This window comes from Orbicella franksi, chromosome 2, assembly GCF_964199315.1.
Source record: "Orbicella franksi chromosome 2, jaOrbFran1.1, whole genome shotgun sequence".
Classification (NCBI taxonomy): domain Eukaryota; kingdom Metazoa; phylum Cnidaria; class Anthozoa; order Scleractinia; family Merulinidae; genus Orbicella; species Orbicella franksi.
In genome coordinates this window covers 22,561,757-22,583,344 of record NC_138146.1, presented here as the reverse complement: position 1 = coordinate 22,583,344, position 21,588 = coordinate 22,561,757, and the positions used below count along the sequence as shown (strand labels likewise).

Genomic DNA, 21,588 nt, shown 5'->3' with positions numbered 1-21,588 from the left:
ATCTCCTCATCAGCAATAAGTCCACAGGCTGCTCCTCTATCGTACATGTCGTAAATACCGCGCTATTTTCGCTTTTGCTGTTTTTGCTGAAGATAGGCTTGATCACCAGCCACTCTTCGGAAAGGAGCCTGCGCTCCTCCCCTGAAGGCAGGTTATTCTCAGGGAGAAACGTAGACCAGACACGAGAGAGCGTCGCAAGTCGAGCCTAGCTAAAGACGGATTTGGAAAAAAAAAGATCGATACTCTTCGGAGCGCGAACTAGGCTGGGGGAGGGTGGAGGGGGGAAAGTGAGAGAGTTTTATCACAAACGGGATATCCGGAAGTACACAGGATTTTAGTTGGCCTGCGAATACTGTCAATACCGCGGCAATATGTTGATAACAACAAAAAAACAAAAAAACAAAAAAAAGATGAAGAATAAGCATTTGCAGACACGTATGCCAAGCAAGTAGCGGTTTGAGATTCTGGTGCTTTCATGGAATTCCTTTCAAAAGATTTCCTTCCATCAGTCTCCACACAAACATACGCTCTCCCTTGCCGAGAGTGCTAGCCAGTTGTGGTCAGTTGTTAACCTGAGATGAGGGGTTCTTTTTTTAACAACAGAACGCCTGATCGCAGGTTTAATAGCTGGTTTTAAGACAGGAATTTGTATTTTATCAAGAGTGATGGGCTCCTGATTTTATTTAGAATTTTGCTTATGCTTGGTTGATAATGATAATGACCAACATGGGTGCATGAAGAACAGAGATAAAGATGAGCTGTAAAAGTCTTTTGTTGAAGTTTCTTCTTGTTTTGCGGAGTAAGCAAATAGAATGGTAGCCGTAGTAAAACTCATAAAATTTTGTTTTTTTGGTGTTTTGTCGTCAGAGTACAGTTTCAACGGGGGCGATTTTCAGCTCTCCTGTCCCTCCCCTCCCCACTCCACTTTCTAGCTATTTCCCAGTTATCTTTGGGAGTGTAGTTCGTCTCCGCCATTTTAGTGGCACGTGTGCAAGAAAAATAATGGAAAATTGAGGTTATCTTAATTTCAAAGATTTTTTCTTTGTTCTTAAGCGGATTGAACGAGTGATATTACTTGATCTGGGTCATAAGCTAACTTTCTTCACTTTTGTACTTGTCGCAACCAGGAGGTGGAATGTGGAGACGTGTTTGTTGACAATCAATCTCTGAGGACCTCCTTGGACGAAGGTAAGCTAAGGCCTTGCAGTTTGATAAGATAAATACTTGATAGATAGGATATAAACGTTGCATGTGTATCCATCAGAGTTTATTTTGCTTTTAAGAGGCGCATAAACTGGGAAACTAGGTAATAAGATAGGACATAAAAGTTGCATGTGTATCCACAGGGCGTCCATACAAGCGGCGTGTCTGTTTGAATGTTCGGAATATAAAGAAATGTATGGGAATATTTATGAGTCTTAATATCGTAAACTGACATCGAGTAATGACCATGTTAAAGCTCAAAATAAACGTAAATCTACCTCAGTTGTTGTGTATTGTTGTTTCTGCGGCTCAAAATGGCAAATTTGAACAAGTTGGTGGGTTTTGCGTTGACTGTTACTACACGTTGTAAGAAGGAGACAAGGGTGGAAAGCTGATTTTCATCCTGAAATTAGGATTGCCTGGCTTCCAGATCTAACACTAGATAAACTGGAAGGTTGACGCTTCTTCTCATGGCATTCCATCGAAGATCCATTCAAAATCCAAGCGCTAACCGCCAAATAATTTTCGAGAAATGCAGCTGTTGAAGTGACCAGCATTTGTTGCCAGGATTTCGTGTGCCAAGGAGCAACAGTCATGTTGTTTGCTCCAGGCTGATTGGAGGATTTGAAACAATGCATCCAATCAGCGTGGACAAACGGCATGACTGTTGCTCCTGTTGGCAGATGCTGGTTGCTTTGACAGCTGCATTTCTCGAAAATTATTTGGCGGTTAGCGCTTGGATTTTGAATGGATCTTCCATGGAATGCCACGAGAAGAAGCATCAACCTTTCAGTTTATCTGGTGTTCGATTAGGAAGCCAGGTGATTCTAATCTCTGGGTGAAAATCGGCTTGGCACTGGAGCGGTCGAAAATGAGCTTTCCACCCTTGTCTCCTTCTTATAACGTGTAGTAACAGTCAACACAAAACCCATCAAATCACTCAAATTTGCTATTTTGAGCCGCAGAAATGACAATACACAACAACTGAGGTAGATTTACGTTTATTTCGAGCTTTAACATGGACATTACTCAATATCTGTTTACGATATTAAGACTCTTTAATATTCCCCTACATTTCTTTATATTTCAAACATACAAACAGACACGCTGCTTGTATGGGCTCCCTGTTGTGTATCCATCAGAGTTTATTTTGCTTTTAGAGGAACACTGACTGAGAAACATTTAGTACAATATTTCTAGGGCCATTCCATTAAATATCTGCACCCCTCCCCTGCCCCCTTATTGAGGAGCTTTCAATTTTTACCAGTTTTATTGCCTCAGAAAAGTTAACTTTTTACCCCCCCCCCCCCTTCCAAGGAAGGAAGATCAAAGTGCCAACACACTTCCCCCTTCAGAGTTTATTAGAAGATCAAAGGTGCTAACACAGTTGCCCATGAGAAAAGGCCTCCCTCCCCCTCAGATTTCCTAGTGCCTTAATTCGGGGTTGGGGGAGGGGGAAGGTTGTGGATAAAAAATGTAAAGGCCCTATGGATATCCTTATTTGAGATGGATTCTTACATTTCAGATAAATTAGCAAAGGAAATTTGAAAAAAGAAGGCACTTTCTTCTTTGACATAAGTTTGTAGATTATGTTTTGTGTACAAGTGTCCAATGTATGGACTAAGCTTAAGGACATTCGCGCTAGAATTTTCCAGTCGATAGATTTCTGTTAAAATTTTTTCTGCAGTCAGATAATAAGTTACTTGTGTCAGAAATGCAAAAAAACTTGGGGGTCACCGACTTCATTTCAGAGATAAAGTGTGTGGAAAACTACCCTGGTTTGAAAATTTGGCGCATGTAGTTCAGCAGGGTCTACAGGGGTTTACAGTGAAAAAATATTGAAGGTTAAGCAACGGAGGCAAATGATCTTAGTTATATTTTGTAGAAGTGGGTCTGTTGTATAAATAATTCCAAATGTTGCCAACGTTTTCACAAAACTTAAACCTTCAAGAGGCATTTGAAACTGCCGCAATAAACAAAGAGCTAAAAATAATGGAATTCAATGGTGCATTTTGCAAAAAATTCAAGCTTCTAATCGATAGATTTTCTTCATTTTTTTGCTAAACATAGAAAATTAGTAGAGAAAATTATCCAAGAAGAGGAAAATAGGGGTCACTGAATGCTAAGATCGTTAAATCCAGGCAAAGCTATAGCAATGGCCATTTGCCCTGTCATTTTTCATTTTATTATCTAGCATGCACATCAATGCATGACGCTGCACATGAATTTGCGTGGCTGCATAGTAAGGATGCACAGAAACAATTAGCGCAAACGTCCTTAAGCTTACATTTTAAATTTGTTTCATGCTTAGAAGCGTATCCTCTGCATTTCCAATGACCTGTTATAGGCTTGGTATGGATATTTCCTGGGACCGCACAATGTGTTCATGTTTTTAGCTTATATTTTGATGAATTATTGGTTCATTTGTTAGAGTGACTTTATTGAGTTATGGATGCATGTTGGAGTTTGGAGAGCACAAGATCTAGGAAGGGGCTATATAGGTATGTGCCGTTGTAAAAGGGTATGGTTTTCAAGCAGTTTACTCTAGCATAGGGTATATAAATCAGAGCGTTTGGGTCTAGAATAGGGTATCATTTTTCACGAAACTGACCAATTGGTTGAAGATTTTATCTAGACTAAGGAAACCAGGAATTGCCACTCAAAAATATAAAAAAATGAAATCGGTAAGTTTAAATTTTTGCAACTCATCCTCAACAGCGTCGATAGATGACTATCATAAAACACTACTGGACATTATTAACAGCCAAAAATCGGGATTTAGATGGAAATCGGTGGTTTTAATACTGGTTACTCCAGTATAGGGTAGCAAAATTCAGCTGAACTAGCTCTGGTCTAGGCTAAGGGTTCCAGGGTCCCAGTGGCACATCTCCACCCAGAAATTCCCCTCCTCCCAGGGGGGAAGGGGTAAGAGTTATTCAAGCCATACCAAGAGCAATAGACCTTTTCACGGTTTCTGACGCCATCTTGCTTTGGGGGGAGTTGGGGGGTGGGGGGCTGGGGGGCAAACATGGCAAACATTTCAGTAAATGTTTTAAGGAAAATGGAGAATGTAATGTCTAACAACTCAGGGAAATTTAAGTTCTGAAGTATTTATGGATTAAAAACTAAAGATAGTATGTAAAAGAATTTACTGATAGCATTTGAGGGAAATTAAAAAGTCATTGCTGATGCATGACACTTGGTTAAAAACGATTAAAATACGCAATAGATTTTTAACTATGTTAGATGGGCGTGCGCACGTAGAAAAATTGCGTGTGCATTGTTTAAATGTAGCTGAAGTTTATGTTTAGTCCATGCGGCTGCACTGTTCCTAGCCGAAAAATCAACCTTATCTCCTGTTGTTTTCGCTGGATGTTGGTGCCACTACACAAACGCATACCACGCACCTGGACATCTGTGATACTATGGCCCATAGAGTTGAAATGTTGGGCCACAGGAAATCCAGGAGTGTTCTTGTGTATGCTTCGCAAATGCTCACCAAATCGACTTCTGAGGCTTCGACCGGTTTCACCGATGTAGAGATGGGAGCATTTGCGGCAGGATGAGGCTGATTTCGATGATGCCATGACAGGGCATCTGACAGGATGCGGTAGTGCGAATCTGCATGATTTGCTAACATCCGCATCCTCTTCATAATCAGAGCTTTATTCCTCATAAAACAGAAAAATTGTGCCACATTAGCAATAAAGCAGCTGCCTTACAACCCCACAAGCAAAAACTTTGATTATTTTGAAGTAGTTTTTCACCTAAAACATCGACAAAAACACACTAGTTAATTTGTGATGAATTTTAACCTCCAGGCATTCCACCCTATAAGTAAAGAGCCTGGAAACTAGTTCCAGAAAATGCCTGGTTACTAAGCTAAGGATGTTCATGAACACAACAACAAATAGACCTTATCAGGGTTTTTGATGCCAACTTGGCGGGTAGGCAAAGCGGTCATAAGCTTATGAGCTTATAAAGGCAAATTGAGAGCAAACTGTAGCAGAACAATTTACCCTTAAGGGTAAATTAGAACTTATCAAACTTGCATCAAGTTAGCTTTATTTGGTCACTCACAAAGAAAATTTAAGGTTGAAAAATGTTGTGGAAACTACATTTTGCCAACGGAAAGCAAATATTGCATAGTTCTAATGGTGAGGTCAGTTTGAATCAGCTGTTTTAGAAAAAAAGGACCAGAAGTGGTCTTGCCAAAAGTTTCAGCTTTTACTTTTTTTCTAAACAAACAGTTTATTTGTAGTCTCCACAATGGCCATTTCATGATTTTTTATAATAAATGTTAATTTATACAGCAATGCTGACTTGTCAATGCCCAACATCGTTTGAAAAGTAAAGTTGAGACACTGTACTACATTATAAAACATAACTGTGGCTAATTTGAGGACTTTTTAAAAACTGATATCCTGTGGAATGACCCTTTTCCATACGTTTGTTTCTAAAGAAGCGTAAGAGTTGCTTGAGGCAATAGCTGAGAGCAACTCTAGCTTCTTGAGTGCTCTCTAAACCTCCCAAGTGCATCCCATAACTCAATATATGCACAGCTAAAAGCATGAAGCAATTCTTTTATAACAATGCGACAACAACTTGGGCACTAAAACATGTTTTATTTGTGATTGACTACAAAGTTCTCACAATGCACGGTGAAGGAAAATAAAGGTCAGTAGGATCCTAACATGCCACAATAAGTTAAGCAACAGTTGAACAAAAACGTTTAGCTGGTTTCTAAAATTGTCAGTGAAAAATTTGTTTCTTCGAATTAATTATAATGAAAATGTAGGCTCACAAAGTCAAAAATACTCAATGAAAATGTAGGCAAACAAAGTCAAAAATACCCAATGGAAATGTAGACAAACAAAGTCAAAATACTCAGGTTTAAGTAAACATCTTAGCTTGCCGAAAAGTCCAAGGCTTAAAATAGAATCTGGATTGTTCAGAATAATCTTCACTGATGAAACTTAAACAAAAGGAACTTGCACTAAACTCAACAGAAATTTTGCAGCTGAAGTTAAACTGCACACGTCATCATATATATGCATGGCTGTATGTACATAGAGATTTTGTTCATGATGGCTCAATAGGAATTAGATAGGACTAGCATGCACTGCACTGTATGTTATAAAAGGCTTTTGTCCACTTAAATCTGAAATTGCTCAATTTCCTATCGGATTTCATCTTTTCTTTTCTCATACATTTACAGCAAATTTTGCCGTGTTTGTCCCCAAAGCAAGATGGCATCAGAAACCATGAAAAGGGTCTATTCCAGCTTTTCAAGTGCTCTCCAAACTCTCAAGTGCACCAATAACGTAATAGAGCCATACTAAACATGAACCAATCGGCAACAGAGATTGGAATTAAGCAAGACATAACTTTTATTTGAAATGATGAAATCAAAATTCTCTTGTACATTGTATGCATTATGGTGGCTGAGAACTGCCAGTAAAAAAATCATATATTTTTGTGTAATTAATGTTAGTTTGACTGAGAAATAAAACAAAACTAAATAAAACAGGAAGTAAAATGAAATGAAATTTAAAAGTAAAATGACATGAAATTTAAAAGTACATTGAGTTTTGAAAATAAAACCACTTTACTGTTAAGTTAAACTAAAATGGAAATACAGTTCAAAGTGAAAAATAAAATCAATTTCAAATGAAATTCAAAGTGCGAGTGAAAGTGAATTTCACCGTGGCCGAGCGCTGCCACTACCATCATGCTACTCGCGCTTACAAAGCTCTGCGCCCGCGATTCTATTAGCCAATATGGCGGATAACCGTGAGTCTACCTGGACCGATGACGATAACCTAAAAGAAGTTTTAACTAAATATGTCCAGCAAGGCTTGCAAAGATCGGAAGCACTGGATTTTCTCAGACGCGAATTTCCAGAATATGCATGGAGTATTCGTTCCCTTGACAGAAGGCTTCGTCACTTTAACATCTTTTACAATGACAGGAGTGTCGACGTTCAGGACGTGAAAGAAGCGGTGGAAGAGGAGCTTAAAGGTCCTGGTAAGCTGCTAGGCTACAGAGCCTTGCACAAGAAAATCAGATTGGAGCACGGGCTAAATGTTACCAGAGACCAGGTTTACGATGTTATGACTGAACTGGACCCACAAGGTCTCGAAGCCCGTGGTGATGTCGGAGTCAAGAGACAGCGAAGAAAAGGAAACTTCACGACACGTGGTTCTAACTGGGTTCATTCTCTCGATGGTCACGACAAGCTAATGGGTTATCAAAACTCAACATTTCCATTAGCAGTGTATGGGTGCATGGACACAGCCAGTAGAAAGCTGCTATGGTTGAAAGTTTGGGTTTCCAATCATGATCCCAAATTAATTGGAAGATGGTATCTTGAACATTTATATGAAACTAAGATCATATCTGCGATGTTAAGAGTAGATAAGGGAACCGAAACAGGGACCATGGCCACAATGCACGCTTTCCTTCGCAGATACCACAATGATATGGATCCTCACGAAACAGTCATATATGGCCCTTCTACCTCAAATCAGGTATGTCTATTTCCTAAGCAAATTTGAAATTGGTAGAGACTGAGTTGGGAACAGAATATTTTACTAGAATAGTGGGGTGGGAATAGGCAATAGGGGGTCAAAACCTCCCACTTCTGCCTGCCTCCTGTACACCTCCAACCCCATCCACCCCCTACACACAGAATACAAACAAATATGACAAATAACATTGCATCCAAAATGCAATATGCATAATGGATTCATCTGACTACAGCTATCGCTATAGCCCAGTTTTTGTTTTGGAACATTAGGGCAAATGCTGTTGAAACTCCCCATTATGGTGTCAAAATTTTGAAATTTTTTTAAGAAAAAAAAGAGAAAAAAAGTGGTAGTGGTCAGGTAATTAAAATACTATGTTATATTGCTATTTTGTAGATTGAAAGATGGTGGAGGGAATTGCACGAAAGGATGGAGAGGTATTTTAAAGATGGTTTGCGTTGGCTAAAAGATCAAGGTCATTATGACCCACACAATGACTCTGATAGGTATGTACAATAATTTGGATCTGAAGCAGTTATCTTCTGAACCTTTTTGTACCTCTCGCTGTATATCATTGAAAGGAATGTCATGTACTTCTTGACATAATTTACTGTATTTGCATACAGAAGTATCCTGTCATGACTGCTTTCAACATCATATTTAATGTTTTGGCAGATTGCTCTTGGCCTTCATCATGGTACCTCTTATACAGAAGGAGTTAGATATTTTCAGAGAAACAGTGTGGAACACACACAGGATCAGAGCACAGAGAGACACTGCACTTCCAGATGGTATACCAGACCACATCTATAACTTCCCTGAGAATTATGGGCTTGAAGAGTGTGGTATGTGCCATAGTATCCTGTGCATTATAAATGAATTTACAATGTGGATCCAGTACTTTCATTCAAGAAATTAATAGTTCACATTACACATCATCAGCAATCTCAGGGGTTATTACGACTGGCAGTCTTTTATTTCTTGTTCCCTATGAAATCCCCATGACAACTAAGTATATAAGATCTTGATCCAAAGGCAAAATTCCTTTTGGTGGTTGTTCAATGGTACACTGTATGTACATAATACTGATCGGTCAACATATCTTGTCCTCTGAAAAGAAATAAGACTTCCTTTCAGGAGCATTTTTTTGGGAAGGGAAATGAACCCTGCAACATTAATACTCTTGATCTCTAATCTCCCTGTTAATGCATGTTACAAAGGGTTATTGTTTGAGAAAGCAAAATAAGTGGTTGATAATAGTATTAATATAATTGCCATTAATTTCTTGCTTAGGTTTACCAGTTACTGAGGAACAACTCAAGGAGGTGGCGACTGAATCTGGTGTTTTAAGCATTCCAGATGATTTCCTCACTCTAGAATTTAGGGAAGAATGTGAGCGCATCATTCCTGATAATGATACCATTAAACCAGATGAATGGAAAGATGCATATATGTATTTAAAACAGAACTTCACACTTTCAGTGTAATTTAATTGTAACATGTTATCCATATGGTTTATTTGTAAATTTCTGTCAACTATCATGGAATGCAACAACTTTAACAATATCAATGTATATAATTAAACTGGAATATGTTATCCATATGGTTTATTTGTAAATCTCTGTAAACTGTGATGGAATGCAACAACTGTAACAACATCACTGTATATAACATATCAACTACTTTTATACAACCTTTGTTCCAAATATGTCTTTCATTTTGGAATAAGCAACAATCCAGTTATATTTCTTATTTAATGTAAACTGTAACAAAGTTAAAATTATTGCAAAACTTTTGTTCAGAATAAGCCTCTCATTTTCTTATCAGCAACATTCAAGTCATAACTTAATATGGTAATAACATAAGGTAACAAGAAAATCAGAGACTGTTCGCTGTACACTCAGAGTAAATAAGTACAAAAAGCAAGATTGCAATTTAAAAAATTAAATCAATGTTAGACAACAACAGGAACAGTGAATAACTTGTCCTTCATATATCTTTGTTACATGCACGTATATGTCCTTCACATATCCTTCAATGCTATTTTGACCTATGATGGTACTAACTATTAAGTGACCTATAATGGTACTAACTCTTAAGTGACCTATGATGGTACTAATGTAAGTCCTAGAAGTTTGCAATACTTGTTGCACTGGTGTTTCTCAAAAAATTTCTTCATGGCTATTTCAGACAAATTCCCAGTACAGAATTGCTATGTACCATCATCAGTAAGTAAATCTAACGATGCAATTTCTGGGTCATATAGTGTGTACCCAGCACCCTGAATGTCAAGAACAATAAGCTTTCCCTCAGATTTCTCATGAGTAAAGTGGACAAAGGCCTGTGCCTTGTCACAAACTGTACCCTTTTCACATACTTCACCATTATTGTTTATGTACTTAATAAAATCACCGTCAATGTACTCTTCAATTGAAACGAACTCCCCACTGTCTGTCTTACCCATGAATACCTTTTTATATTCAAATGTTGGGCCAAACTCCATCAGCTGCTCTTTTTCAATTTGTTCCTTCAGTTGGGATGCAAAATTGCGGGCCAAGTAATGCATTTGCACTGACTTCTTTGTGTGACTTTCTTCAGTTTCTTGTGTTGCTTTAATTATTTCCGAGGCACTCCTGAGGTATTTCTTGACAACCCATGTCACTTCTTTGAATCTCTCTGTTATGCTAGTGGCCTTGAAAGCTTGTCGGAATCCACCAGAAGCGAATGGTGTCTCAGCTACCAAGAATTCTGCCTCCACTGGTACATTGGATCATTGCATGTGTTCAAAATCAAACTTATAGATGCTAATGATAGTGGAACTTTTCTTGGAGATGACTTTCCCAAGTTTTAGCATATCCTGGATGGACAAACTCCTAGGGTAAAATTTACTTGAGCAAACTTTTTTGGGGCTTGGTACTGACACAGCCTATTTTCTTGGATTGTCATCACACCTTGTTTTTTGGTCTTTAGCAAAAGTGAGAAAGAACAAAATTATAAGGTTATTACGAATGGCTTGCAACAATTCCAAGCAAATTCATTTTTCGCCTCTTTTTTACCATATTCATCCTACCACCCCTTCTCCTAAAAAAAAGATCACTGTGGAAACTGATGCCCCTCCCCACCCCCCCCCCCCCAAACCCACATATTTCGGGCAGGTGAAACCAATATTGCCAAAACCAAGCTCTATGTGTGATCATATATTTTAATGCACCAGCATTAAGCTCTTAAGTGTTGTCACATACCTTGTGCGTCTCTTGCCCGTGCTCTTCCTCATCCTGCTCGTTTAATACTTCGGCATCTGAAATTTTTATAAAACGCACATAGAATACTTTGTGGTCTGGAATTTGGCACATCTTCTTGCAAGAAGGCCCACGTTCACCAGCTAAGATGTCGCAAACCATATCTTTATCGATTTGGGCAGCAAAGTACTTCTGGCAAGCTTCTATTATGTTGTCAAAAGTTATTTCATCGAATTCGAATGGGACAAATTCTCTTGGTCCAATCCTGGTGTACTTTTGCTGTTTTCCAGTTACTTCGGAACTAATCCTCTGCACAATTATTTCATCTTTCGCCTCTACAGATTCTCGTGCTGGTCGTTTCCCCTTAGCAGCTCTTTTTTGATGCTGCTTGTTTGCGAACTGCCTCCACTCAGCCATGTTGCAAGCTAACACGTGGTCCGCTCTGTTGCTTGTAAGCGCGCGTAGCATGATGGTAGTGGCAGCGCTCGGCCACGGTGAAATTCACTTTCACTCGCACTTTGAATTTCATTTGAAATTGATTTTATATTTCACTTTGAACTGTATTTCCATTTTAGTTTAACTTAACAGTAAAGTGGTTTTATTTTTAAAACTCAATGTACTTTTAAATTTCATGTCATTTTACTTTTAAATTTCATTTCATTTTACTTCATGTTTTATATAGTTTTGTTTTATTTCTCAGTCAAACTAACATTAATTACACAAAAATATATGATTTTTTTACTGGCAGTTCTCGGCCACCATAATGCATACAAGTTGTAAATTAAACAAACTCTACTCCATTATCTTTGTCAATGGTTTGTGGTGCTAGAAAACCCCCGCCAAAAAAACCTTCCCTGCTTTTACATAATTATGTGGGAGGATGGCAGTGACATAGATGTATATGCCTTGAGCTGTGTTAGGGGCATGCTCCCTTTAAATTTTCTTACATCAGTACGTTTAAACTGCTTGAAATGCAACATTTCTATGAAGTTGGAAAATGTTGAAGAGCTGTGGTCTTGGTTTCAACTATTAAAAAACTCTGATATTAATGTTGTTTTCCAGATGAGATTTTAACAGAAAACCAAGTGGTTCATGGCTTCTACAGTCAGCATGTAGCAGTTATCCAGGTAAGCTACTGATTAACAATTCTTGATTAATTTAATCAAATATTTACCAACTACCAATTGTGACATGAAATGTTTTGCAGGTTTTAATTGTTATGATTTGTGCTGGGTTTTTTTTTCCATGACTTTTATAAACAAAATCCTGCAAAAAATTGTTGCAGCAAACATTGTTCCAGCAAATAGTGTCCAGTTCCTGAAAATACATGTAATCCATGTCACCGGTAATAAACAATTTGCTTCTGTCTACATTAATTAGAAGCATGCCTTTTAGTTAGGAACTTCAATATTGAAGTATACTATTACAGATTGTCAAAGAACCATATGATACAAAGCTATTAGATTCCATGCTTGTACAATTATGTTGAAAACTAGTAGTAATCAAAGATTATGAGAGTGCATTCAAGGCCATCACTTTAACATATATACCTAAATAAATGATTTCACTAGCTGACTTTCAACCTGTCTGTTGCTAAATCCAACGTTTTTCATTGGCAACCGAGGTTTTACAGAAAGATATATCATAGTGTCAAAGTCCATTCCAATTTAAGTGGTCCCCTGGACAAACTACGATTTGTTGATATGTTGCGTGGCAGCACCAGTTTCCATAGACTTACAAGTTTCAAAATATTTACATTTATAGCCTTCAAATTTCGTGCTAAATATTCTCACATTAACTGATAATGTTTAAGCATAAAAGCTAAGTTGTATTTAAGTATATTTAACGTACATTATTCTAAGCTGGAAGCACAAATATAAGCAAACATTTGCAATCATGTGTCCGTTTATCGTCAGCGTAAACAAACTCTGTGTGACTGATTTGAGTATTTCCCCTGATGAGCAAAGTAGATAGTATTTACATATGTTGCCATTCCTTGGTTCAGGCTCACTGTTATGGATCTTGCCTTCAGAGTACTTATCCGCCGATTCCAAACAAAATTCTACCAGATAAAGACTGAGCTACATGCATGTATCTGTCGTGACTGGAATTAATTTAACAAATGCAATCAAAATATAGCTGTTCCCACGGTTGACATCCTGAAAGCCACATGGCGATTCAAAGTCGTGTTCGTTAACATATAAAATAAACAAGGACAATGCCCTCAGATCTCTATAAATGCTTCTGTCGAAGCGTTTAAATTCACTAAATCCAATGCTGAGAGCACAGAATAGCGAAGCCTACGGCAACTGAATGGACTGAATGGAGATCCCGCACAAAGACGAGCTCGCATGGCCTGCTCACATGTTCACTGCATGCCTTATGATATCACTTGTAATCACATATCTTAGTATTAAATGGTACCAGTTTTCTGGCCGTGACATGCCCCTGTAAAAATCAAGCGGGGTAGCCATTTTGGTGTCCTTACAGGAATGTGGAGTTTTTCTGCCTATAACCGTGCACAGGGCAACCAACTCTGGAAAGCCACAGGTCAAAACTAGTCTTGCATTCTCCAAACGCCATTAATCAGCCCTTTGAACTGTCAACACATTTGACACTACCCTTTCCTGGTGAAAATCTTTCTAGGATCTTCAGGTCTTGTCAAGATCTTTAAAGATTTTTGAGATCTTTAAAGATCTTTGCAAGAACTTTGAAAATCCAAGATCTTGGCTTGGACTTTATAGATCCTGTCAAGAATTTTGAACAATGATCCTTGTACATCCTGGAAGAACCTTGAAAATCTTGACCAGGATTTTCAAGGGTTTTGATAAAGAATTTTGCAAGATCCACTGGGATACTGGCAAGGATCTTCAAGGACCTTATCAAGATCTTGCAACGCCCTCAAAAGTCTTTGTCCAAATTGTTCAGTTCTTAATTACTTGCATCATGTTTTTAGGACACACAACAGGTTTCTTGATAAGATCACCAGATTTCAGGGGTCTGGCCCTAATATTAAGTGTTTTAACAAAGGATTGCTCCACATCGCAAGCAAAAAAATGTTATTTGTAAAAATATATTTTATTTGTGTAATAATTCTTACAAAATTTTGTAGAAGTTGTGAAACTAAATTCTCTTCATATTATTTGTGTTTTTCATCAAAAACACACATAACACTAAAACAGAAAAATAGCCTTAAAATAATGAACAATGTCTCTGCAACTCGATGAGAAAATAGTATTAAAATAGCATGAATGAAACAGGCTGAAAATAAAATAGCTCAAAAATAGTCTTAAAATAGCCATAAAACAGGCATAAAATTGAGGTAAAATGGAAAAAAAAACCCAGGGCTGTGCTCTAGGAACACCTGGGTGCCACAGGTGACTAACTTTTGCCTTTGGGTGACTGGAAAACCATAGTACCTTTTTCAAATAAGCTTAAGTGCTGGGCACCCAGGATTTCATGGTTAGGAACCTTTAAGCTCCTCATAATTTGTTTAGACCACAGCCATGAAACCTTGTAATATAGGCTGAGAATAGCTTTAGAATGAACAAATCAGGGATAAAATAGTCTTAACGTACAGTCAAACCTGTATTAAGCGGACCCCATATTACACAGTGCAAGTCCCACTTTTTCTTTTTCCACGTTTACTGTAGAAAATATCTGTATTCAACGGACACCTTAGGGTGCGGACAGCTTAAACTTGACTTTTATGGTCACTTCTATTGTTAGAAACTTGTATTAAGGTGGCTCAAAACAGTTTCCAGCAGTTAGATTTTGATGGGTTGTTGTAACAACTCTTTATCACCTGATGCTATGATCATTGTCTTGCAAACTGCCCAATCATTGGTGAACACTTTGTTATTATTTTTGTGGCACAGTAGGTTACCATAGCAATGGTATGACCTGCTAAAAACACCCTTACAGCTTTAGAGGCTTATAAGTCAGTCAAAGAGTTCTGTGAGCCAAGTCATGAATGTGGTATTATAATTTTATTATAGTTGAAATGTGTGGTGTTATAGGCAAAAAGCTAATTTGATTTGTTAGCTCAAAAACGGTAAACATTGGTAAAATTGATCCAGTTAAAGTATTTTTCTGGTTTTCTTCTGCCTCCAGGGATTATTATTTTTTTTTTAACTTTTTCCCTTTGGGTAAGCAACTCTCAAGTTTTGCTTGCCCGGGGCACTTCCCGGCTTGCCCAGGTTTTCAAACTCCCACTTGAATCCCCAAAAGGAAGTCATTTCCTGGGGTGTTGGAATGCAGTAAATCTGTCTGACTTGTTTGCAGTCTTCTTAGTGTTAAATACTTTGCTTGCTATTTCAGGAATTACATGCTGATTATCTTCAGTTGGTTCTTTATACTAAAACCCTTGAATCAATGTTTTCAATTGTCGAAGTCTCTAAGGTCGTGTTCGATGCCTTGAACGTTAAACTGCATCTTGCCTAAGTGAGCCCAACTACAAAAAATCATTTTGAAGAGAAGGAAGCGAAATTAAAAACAAGTAGAATTTAAAACAATTAGGCTTACACAGGTCAGTTTTCAGTGACACAGTTATGGTGTCGAATTTGTAAAGCCAGCAAGTATATATGTATATTCCTTTCAGTCATATGGAAACGTTTTCGTTTGAATGAGAGACTATTTTCCATCAACATCCAGGAACACTGTTTTTTGATGACTTACCTGTCAATTTCTTTTTAATAATATCAAGGATACATTTTATTTCGGTGGCGCTCAAGTGTATTTCCACCAGAAAACTTGTATGTTTCGCCGAAGAGACTTGCCTGTTGACACAGGGATTTAGCCAGATTTGTCCATTAAAAATGCTGGCAAGGGCTTTGTGTTTGCTGTAGAAATATTTAACTTCTTTTCGCGTACAGTTTCAGCCACTCTGATATATGGATGTTGAGTTTGGTTCTCTGCAGTGAAACTGAGAAATTCTGGCAAAAAGTGTTGAAATTTTAAGAAAAAAACACCGCATTTTGCTGCTGAACACGGCTATTTGCAATTGTGACGAAATTTGATTGGGGCAGATTTTGATCATGTTCTAGGTAACCACTTCTGAACTGTGAATGCACGTCATGCAATCAACAAAATAACATTTCATCAAGCTTCATGTAAACTCTTGATTATACCCATGTGCCTAAAATGCTGAACCGACAATGTGTATGTGTAATGTGTGTAACAGAGAACAAAACACTTGCATAAACAGCACTCCAGAATATAACAGTACGAAGAAATTGTCCTTCACCCAACGGCAAAGAAATTCAATGCATGAGCAAACCCACATTGTCTGCGCCTGCATTACAAAATTTAATATTAACTTTATACAGAATTGCCAGGCTACCTATGGAGTTAACACCAAAATTTATCCCCATTTCATTCCTGATTGCTGTAAGTTGTTCATTTCATTCATGACTTAAAAATGGCATGGTGAAATTTTTTTTGTATTATCAAATTTTAATAACTTTTGGCAAAGTCCTATAAAATTCCTTACTTAGGGTTCAGAGCCACCTTAAATTTTCAAAACTTTAAGGTGGCTTTGAACCCTATTTACAGGTTAAAAATTTGATAATATGAAAAATTTCACTGTGACATTTTTGAATTTTAAGCCTCTAAAGCTGTCATTAAGGGTGCATTTAGCAGTTCATACTGTTGCTATGGTAACTTATTGTGTCACAAAAAATCCTTACTCAAAACATACCTGTTTAAACTAGCTTTTAAAAATTTCATATAATTTTTGGAATTCATGATGTAATGCACCTTTGATCATTGCATGTCAATATCAGTCATTTTTATTATTAATTTATTATTGTTATTCACCAATGATTGGGCAGGTTTTTGATACCATGGTTGTAGCATTAAGTGATACAGAGTGGTCATAATGACCCATCAAAATCTACTTCTGGAAACTGTTTTGAGCCACCTCAAACAGACACTGCAAAAAGGATGCATGTTTTTTGTCCACGTTTTAACCCATTGATGCCAGTGCCTGCTGTAACTGGCCGTAACGAGCGTTAGCCTTTGTTCCACTTCTGACATCATCACCTTTGACCAAATTGGCATCATCTATACTCACGTTCTACAGGAGGAAAGGATCTTTCCAATGATGCCCAGATCACAGTGATTGGCTCAATGGAGCCTGAAATATGCACAAAAATGCACAGAAATTTGAGGCAAAACTTGTAGCAAAATTTCCTGCGACTACACTTAGCTACTCCATGGTAAGAATTACCCGTCTCGATGCTTTCTTGGGAATTTTTAAACTGGAAGCAAGCCCAGGAGAAGATCAATCACTGCAGCAATAAGATAAGAAAGTGTGAAAAAGTAAAAGCGAAAAAAAAAATGAAAAAACAGAAAAGTCTAAAGACAATTAGGTCACTTTCTCATCCAAAAACTACCTCGAAATTTTGATTTCTGCACATGCTGAGCAAAAATGGCATAATATGCAATGCTAGTGGAAAGAAAGGCATGCTGTCTCGCATCCTGCTCGCATCCAGGCTGAAAATGCTGAAAATGTCCAAAAAATGCGTTTTTTGAAAAAGCTCTGGGAGATTGGGATAATAGATCGGTCAGTTAAGTTTGTCAACGAAGAGCTGTCACAGAAATGCGATATATCAACCCTCCAAGTTAACTAGTTTTCCTTAGTGTCTATTTGGCCACTGAACATTTATTTTTGGTCACTAGTAAAAAAGTTTAGTCTCCAAAATATACAAATTAGTTAATTAATATTAATTAAATGATTAATATATTTTAAAAATAATAATTAATAACTAATTAACATGCTATACCTGTGCCAGTAAGTAAGTGATATATTTTTGATATTGATGATCATATAAAATCACAATCAATTCCTTTTGAAGATTTAACAGGTCTTCCTGAACTCCCCTAAGCATGTACATTGTAAGGTATAGGTAAAGTGACTCATTCAACTATGAAAAACAGCTAAGAACAGACAGTAACTCTTCCATCAATCAACCAGCCCTTCACACAAGCATTCTGAGCCAGTTCATTGTTGTGAAATTATTTTACCCGCAAAATAAACACAGAAATATTGTCAATTTTAATTTGCATTTACAGAGCAAAACACAAGTGCACATGTAGGTGGCACAAATTATACCAAGCAGCAATGACATGGTGGAAAGTGTTATCCAGTGTATCTAAACAGGGCTTGAAAAATAACCTGTCAGCTCATCTGGGACAAGTACTTTTACCCCTCGGGGAAGTAACTTTCTCTCCTTCACTTATCCCCCCTGCAAGAGCCCTGGCAAGCCATCCTTGTAATCTAAATTTTTGATAATGATTTTGAAACAAAGAGTAAATTTTAGGAACATGGATAATCAAGTGTTGAGAAGAAGCTCGATGAAAATTACAAACTATAGTGTTGTTCTGTTGATTGCTTGATGCATTTTCGCAGTTCAGAAGTGGTTACCTGGCATGTGATCAAAATCTGCCCCGATCAAATTTCTTTCTAGCCATGTTCGGCAGGAAAACGTTGTGAAAGCATTGTGCAATTTTTTGCGACCATTTTCCAGTTTCTCAGTATAAAACCAAACTCAACATCAATGTATCAAAGATGCAGAAACTGTACAGGTGCATTGTCTCATTCCCAGAGGTACTGACTAATCATGTGTAAAATTCAGTCAAGTGGAACAAAGTTCGTCACTTTACCTCATATACGTGTCATTGCTTATGGAAATACAATATTTCCAAATTATCGACCGTTTGCAAGAATGCTATTTGACCCTTTAAAAAGCTTTTAATACTGATGAACATTAATATGACCCTTTTAAAGCTTTTTAAGACAAATTCTGAAGGAAGCTGTTTTCAACAGACACCCTGTATTAAGCAGACATTAGCACGGGTCCCGAGGGTGTCCGCCTAATACATGTTTGACTGTAGGCACTGCCTAATTTTAAACCTGCATGTATTTTACCCCTGTCCAGAAAGATCATGAAAACTATGACAAAAGCAGGTTTAAGATAGCTTTAAATTCTGTGAATTGTTTTGTGGTTGGTAATTTTGTGTGTTGTAATATTTTTAACTTGGCTCTGAAGGAAGGTATTAAATCTTTCTTTTACAGGCCAGATGCCATCAGTGACAAAGTGGACCAAAGCATGAAGCAGTTACTTTTAGAAGGGCTGCATGATTTGTTTTGCAATCCAGCTTTTGGGTGAACCAGGTCAACAAAGCTCTTGAATAAGCCAAGTTCAACGTTGATAAATTGAATTCAGTCATGCAATCTATTCTGCCATGGTTGATTTGTACAATGAATAGACTGAAGAGCTCTCAAATAACACATTTTTTAAATTAACAATCTGTTTTGAATTAATTGTAAATCGAATAATTGTTAAAATATTCTGTAGCCATGTTTGAAAGTCGTACTCAGCCAACAGACTAGTTAACTGACTGATCATTCGCCTGACTGATTGACTGACTGATTGACAGACTGACGGATAGAGGAACGGACGGACAGACTGACTGACGGACTGACAGATGGATGGAAGAACAGAAGTAGGGACTGACTAACCAACTGACTGAATGACTGATTGATTGACCTAGAAATGGACTGACTGGTCAGTTGCCTGATTGATTGAGTGACTGATTGAGTGACTGACTGACTGACTGACAGGTGGATTGTCTAATTCACTGACTGGCTGATTGGCTTACTGACTGTCAGGCGGGCTGACTGACTGGGTGACTGATGGACAGACAGACTGACTGACAGATGGGTTGTTTAACTGACTAACAGGCAGATGAACTAACTGTAACTGACAGACTGACTGGCCAACTGACTGACTGACAGACAGACTGATCTGACGGACTGACTGACTTATTCACTGGCTGATTGACTGCCTGCCTGCCTGCCTGCCTGCCTGGGACTGGTGATCGACTGTCTAATTAATTGACTGATTGACTGACTGACTGACTGACTGACTATCTGACTATCTGACTGCCTGGAACTGGTGATTGATTGACTGACTGCCTGACTGCCAGACTGACTGGCGGATTACTTCTGTGGTTGATTGACTGACTGACTGAGTGATTGACTGACTGACTGACTGACTGACTGGCTGGCTGACTGACTGGCTGATTGATTCTCTGGTTGATTGACTGACTGCCTGACTACCAGACTGACTGGCTACTTAATTCTCTGGTTGATTGACTGGCTGAATGACTGACTGACTGACTGACTGGCTGGCTGGCTGATTGATTGATTGATTGATTGGTCGGTCGGTCGGTCGGTCGGTCGGTCGGTCGGTCGGTCGGTTGGTTGAGATACCGACTGGCAGATGGATGAACAAACTGGCTGAGTGACTGATCAAGTGCTGAAGACCAAATTTTGAACCTTTTGTTGTCATACTGATTGACTGATCGATTGACAGAATAGGGACGGAAGAACCTGCTGACAGATGGACAACTGAACAAACAGACTAACCAACAGCCATGTTTGTCAGAAAGAGAAACAGACAGACAGAACAATTTAGGCAAACGGCCTGATTGGCAAACTAAGTTACATACTTGATTTCAACTTCAGTTTTCTAGAGAGCGTCTGTTTATTCATGTGATCTTGGTACAGTACATTGCATGTCTAACATATCAAACACAGTCGAACCTCTCTAAACGACCACTTTGTAAATAGTGACCATTTCGAGTCTGATAAACAAGTCTCAGAATTGTAGCCAAATTACCAAACTTTCATAAGCAGTCCGTTGGTTTTTCAAAATTGACAAGAGGTCGCCTGTGGGTGGTTCGACTGTATTTCACTGAACTGTAAACCTTGAGGGGTACGTTTTTCAAAACATTTTCTTTGCTTCGTCACCACTGTTTGGTCGGGTTTCGTTAAATTCGGCAACAGATGCTTGTTCAGTCAAAAAGAACCAAGCCATTAAATCTCATTTCCTAAAGACGTGACTGATTTAGCTTGTGTTACTAAAAAGAACGTAATGTCACGCAAGACAGGAAGCACATGTATCTAGCCATTAGTCTTGGAGTTCAATTTAAGTTCAGCTAAAGCAGACTTCTTTCAGTTGCAATTTTCCAAGTAAATGCAAAATTAGAAGAAGAACAGTTCTTTCAAATTTTTTTTCCGGCAGATTGAGAATTGTTTTGAAAACGTAGAGAAAACGGCAATTTTAAGAGCAACTGATTGCAGAACTAAAGTTCAAAATATTGTTTTGATCTTTCAAAAATAGTAATGTAAATATTTAATATGATGCGTGCAAAAAGCATGCAGAAATTTGCATATTTTTGTTTTCAAGATTTCAAGCCCAAGTTGTTTTCACGAATCGAAATTGTAGCTTTGACAACACCTTTGCTGCAATCTCGAATGAATTTCGTCATGTTTCCCAGTTATTTATGGAATTAAACTTGATATGCGCAGAAATATGGGCGTTCAATTGCATGCTGTCGCTAGAGTAGATTTATCTCGATTGTTCATTTGATATGCTTTCAGAACCTTTTCGCTTTTTATAAGCATGACAAGCACCAAAAGTATTCATTTCGTATCTGGTTTCGAATTTTCCTCGGGTTTACTGGCGATTTATTTGGAAATGAGCCCCACAATGGAATTTTAGTTGAGGGTTTTGAAAAACGTACTCTGAGGCAGTCCCAAGAGTGATGGA

General features: G+C 38.0%; 1 protein-coding gene, 1 long non-coding RNA gene and 1 pseudogene across 2 annotated transcripts; 2 read left to right on the top strand and 1 right to left on the bottom strand.

Annotated features, from left to right (window-relative positions):
• Positions 1-1,205: 1,205 nt before the first annotated feature.
• Positions 1,206-19,134, top strand: LOC145478705 (uncharacterized). Its single transcript, XR_014048317.1, has 3 exons — positions 1,206-3,704; positions 12,032-12,096; positions 19,047-19,134. It is a non-coding gene; the product is annotated as an uncharacterized LOC145478705 (long non-coding RNA).
• Positions 6,641-9,336, top strand: LOC145478702 (uncharacterized). The gene is made up of 4 exons (XM_081456809.1): positions 6,641-7,733; positions 8,127-8,236; positions 8,406-8,575; positions 9,024-9,336. The coding sequence occupies exons 1-4, from the start codon at positions 6,984-6,986 to the stop codon at positions 9,215-9,217; spliced, it is 1,224 nt and encodes a 407-aa protein (XP_081312935.1). The 5' UTR covers positions 6,641-6,983; the 3' UTR covers positions 9,218-9,336.
• On the bottom strand, positions 9,366-10,745 carry LOC145478703 (alpha-protein kinase vwkA-like; annotated as a pseudogene).
• Positions 19,135-21,588: the final 2,454 nt, after the last annotated feature.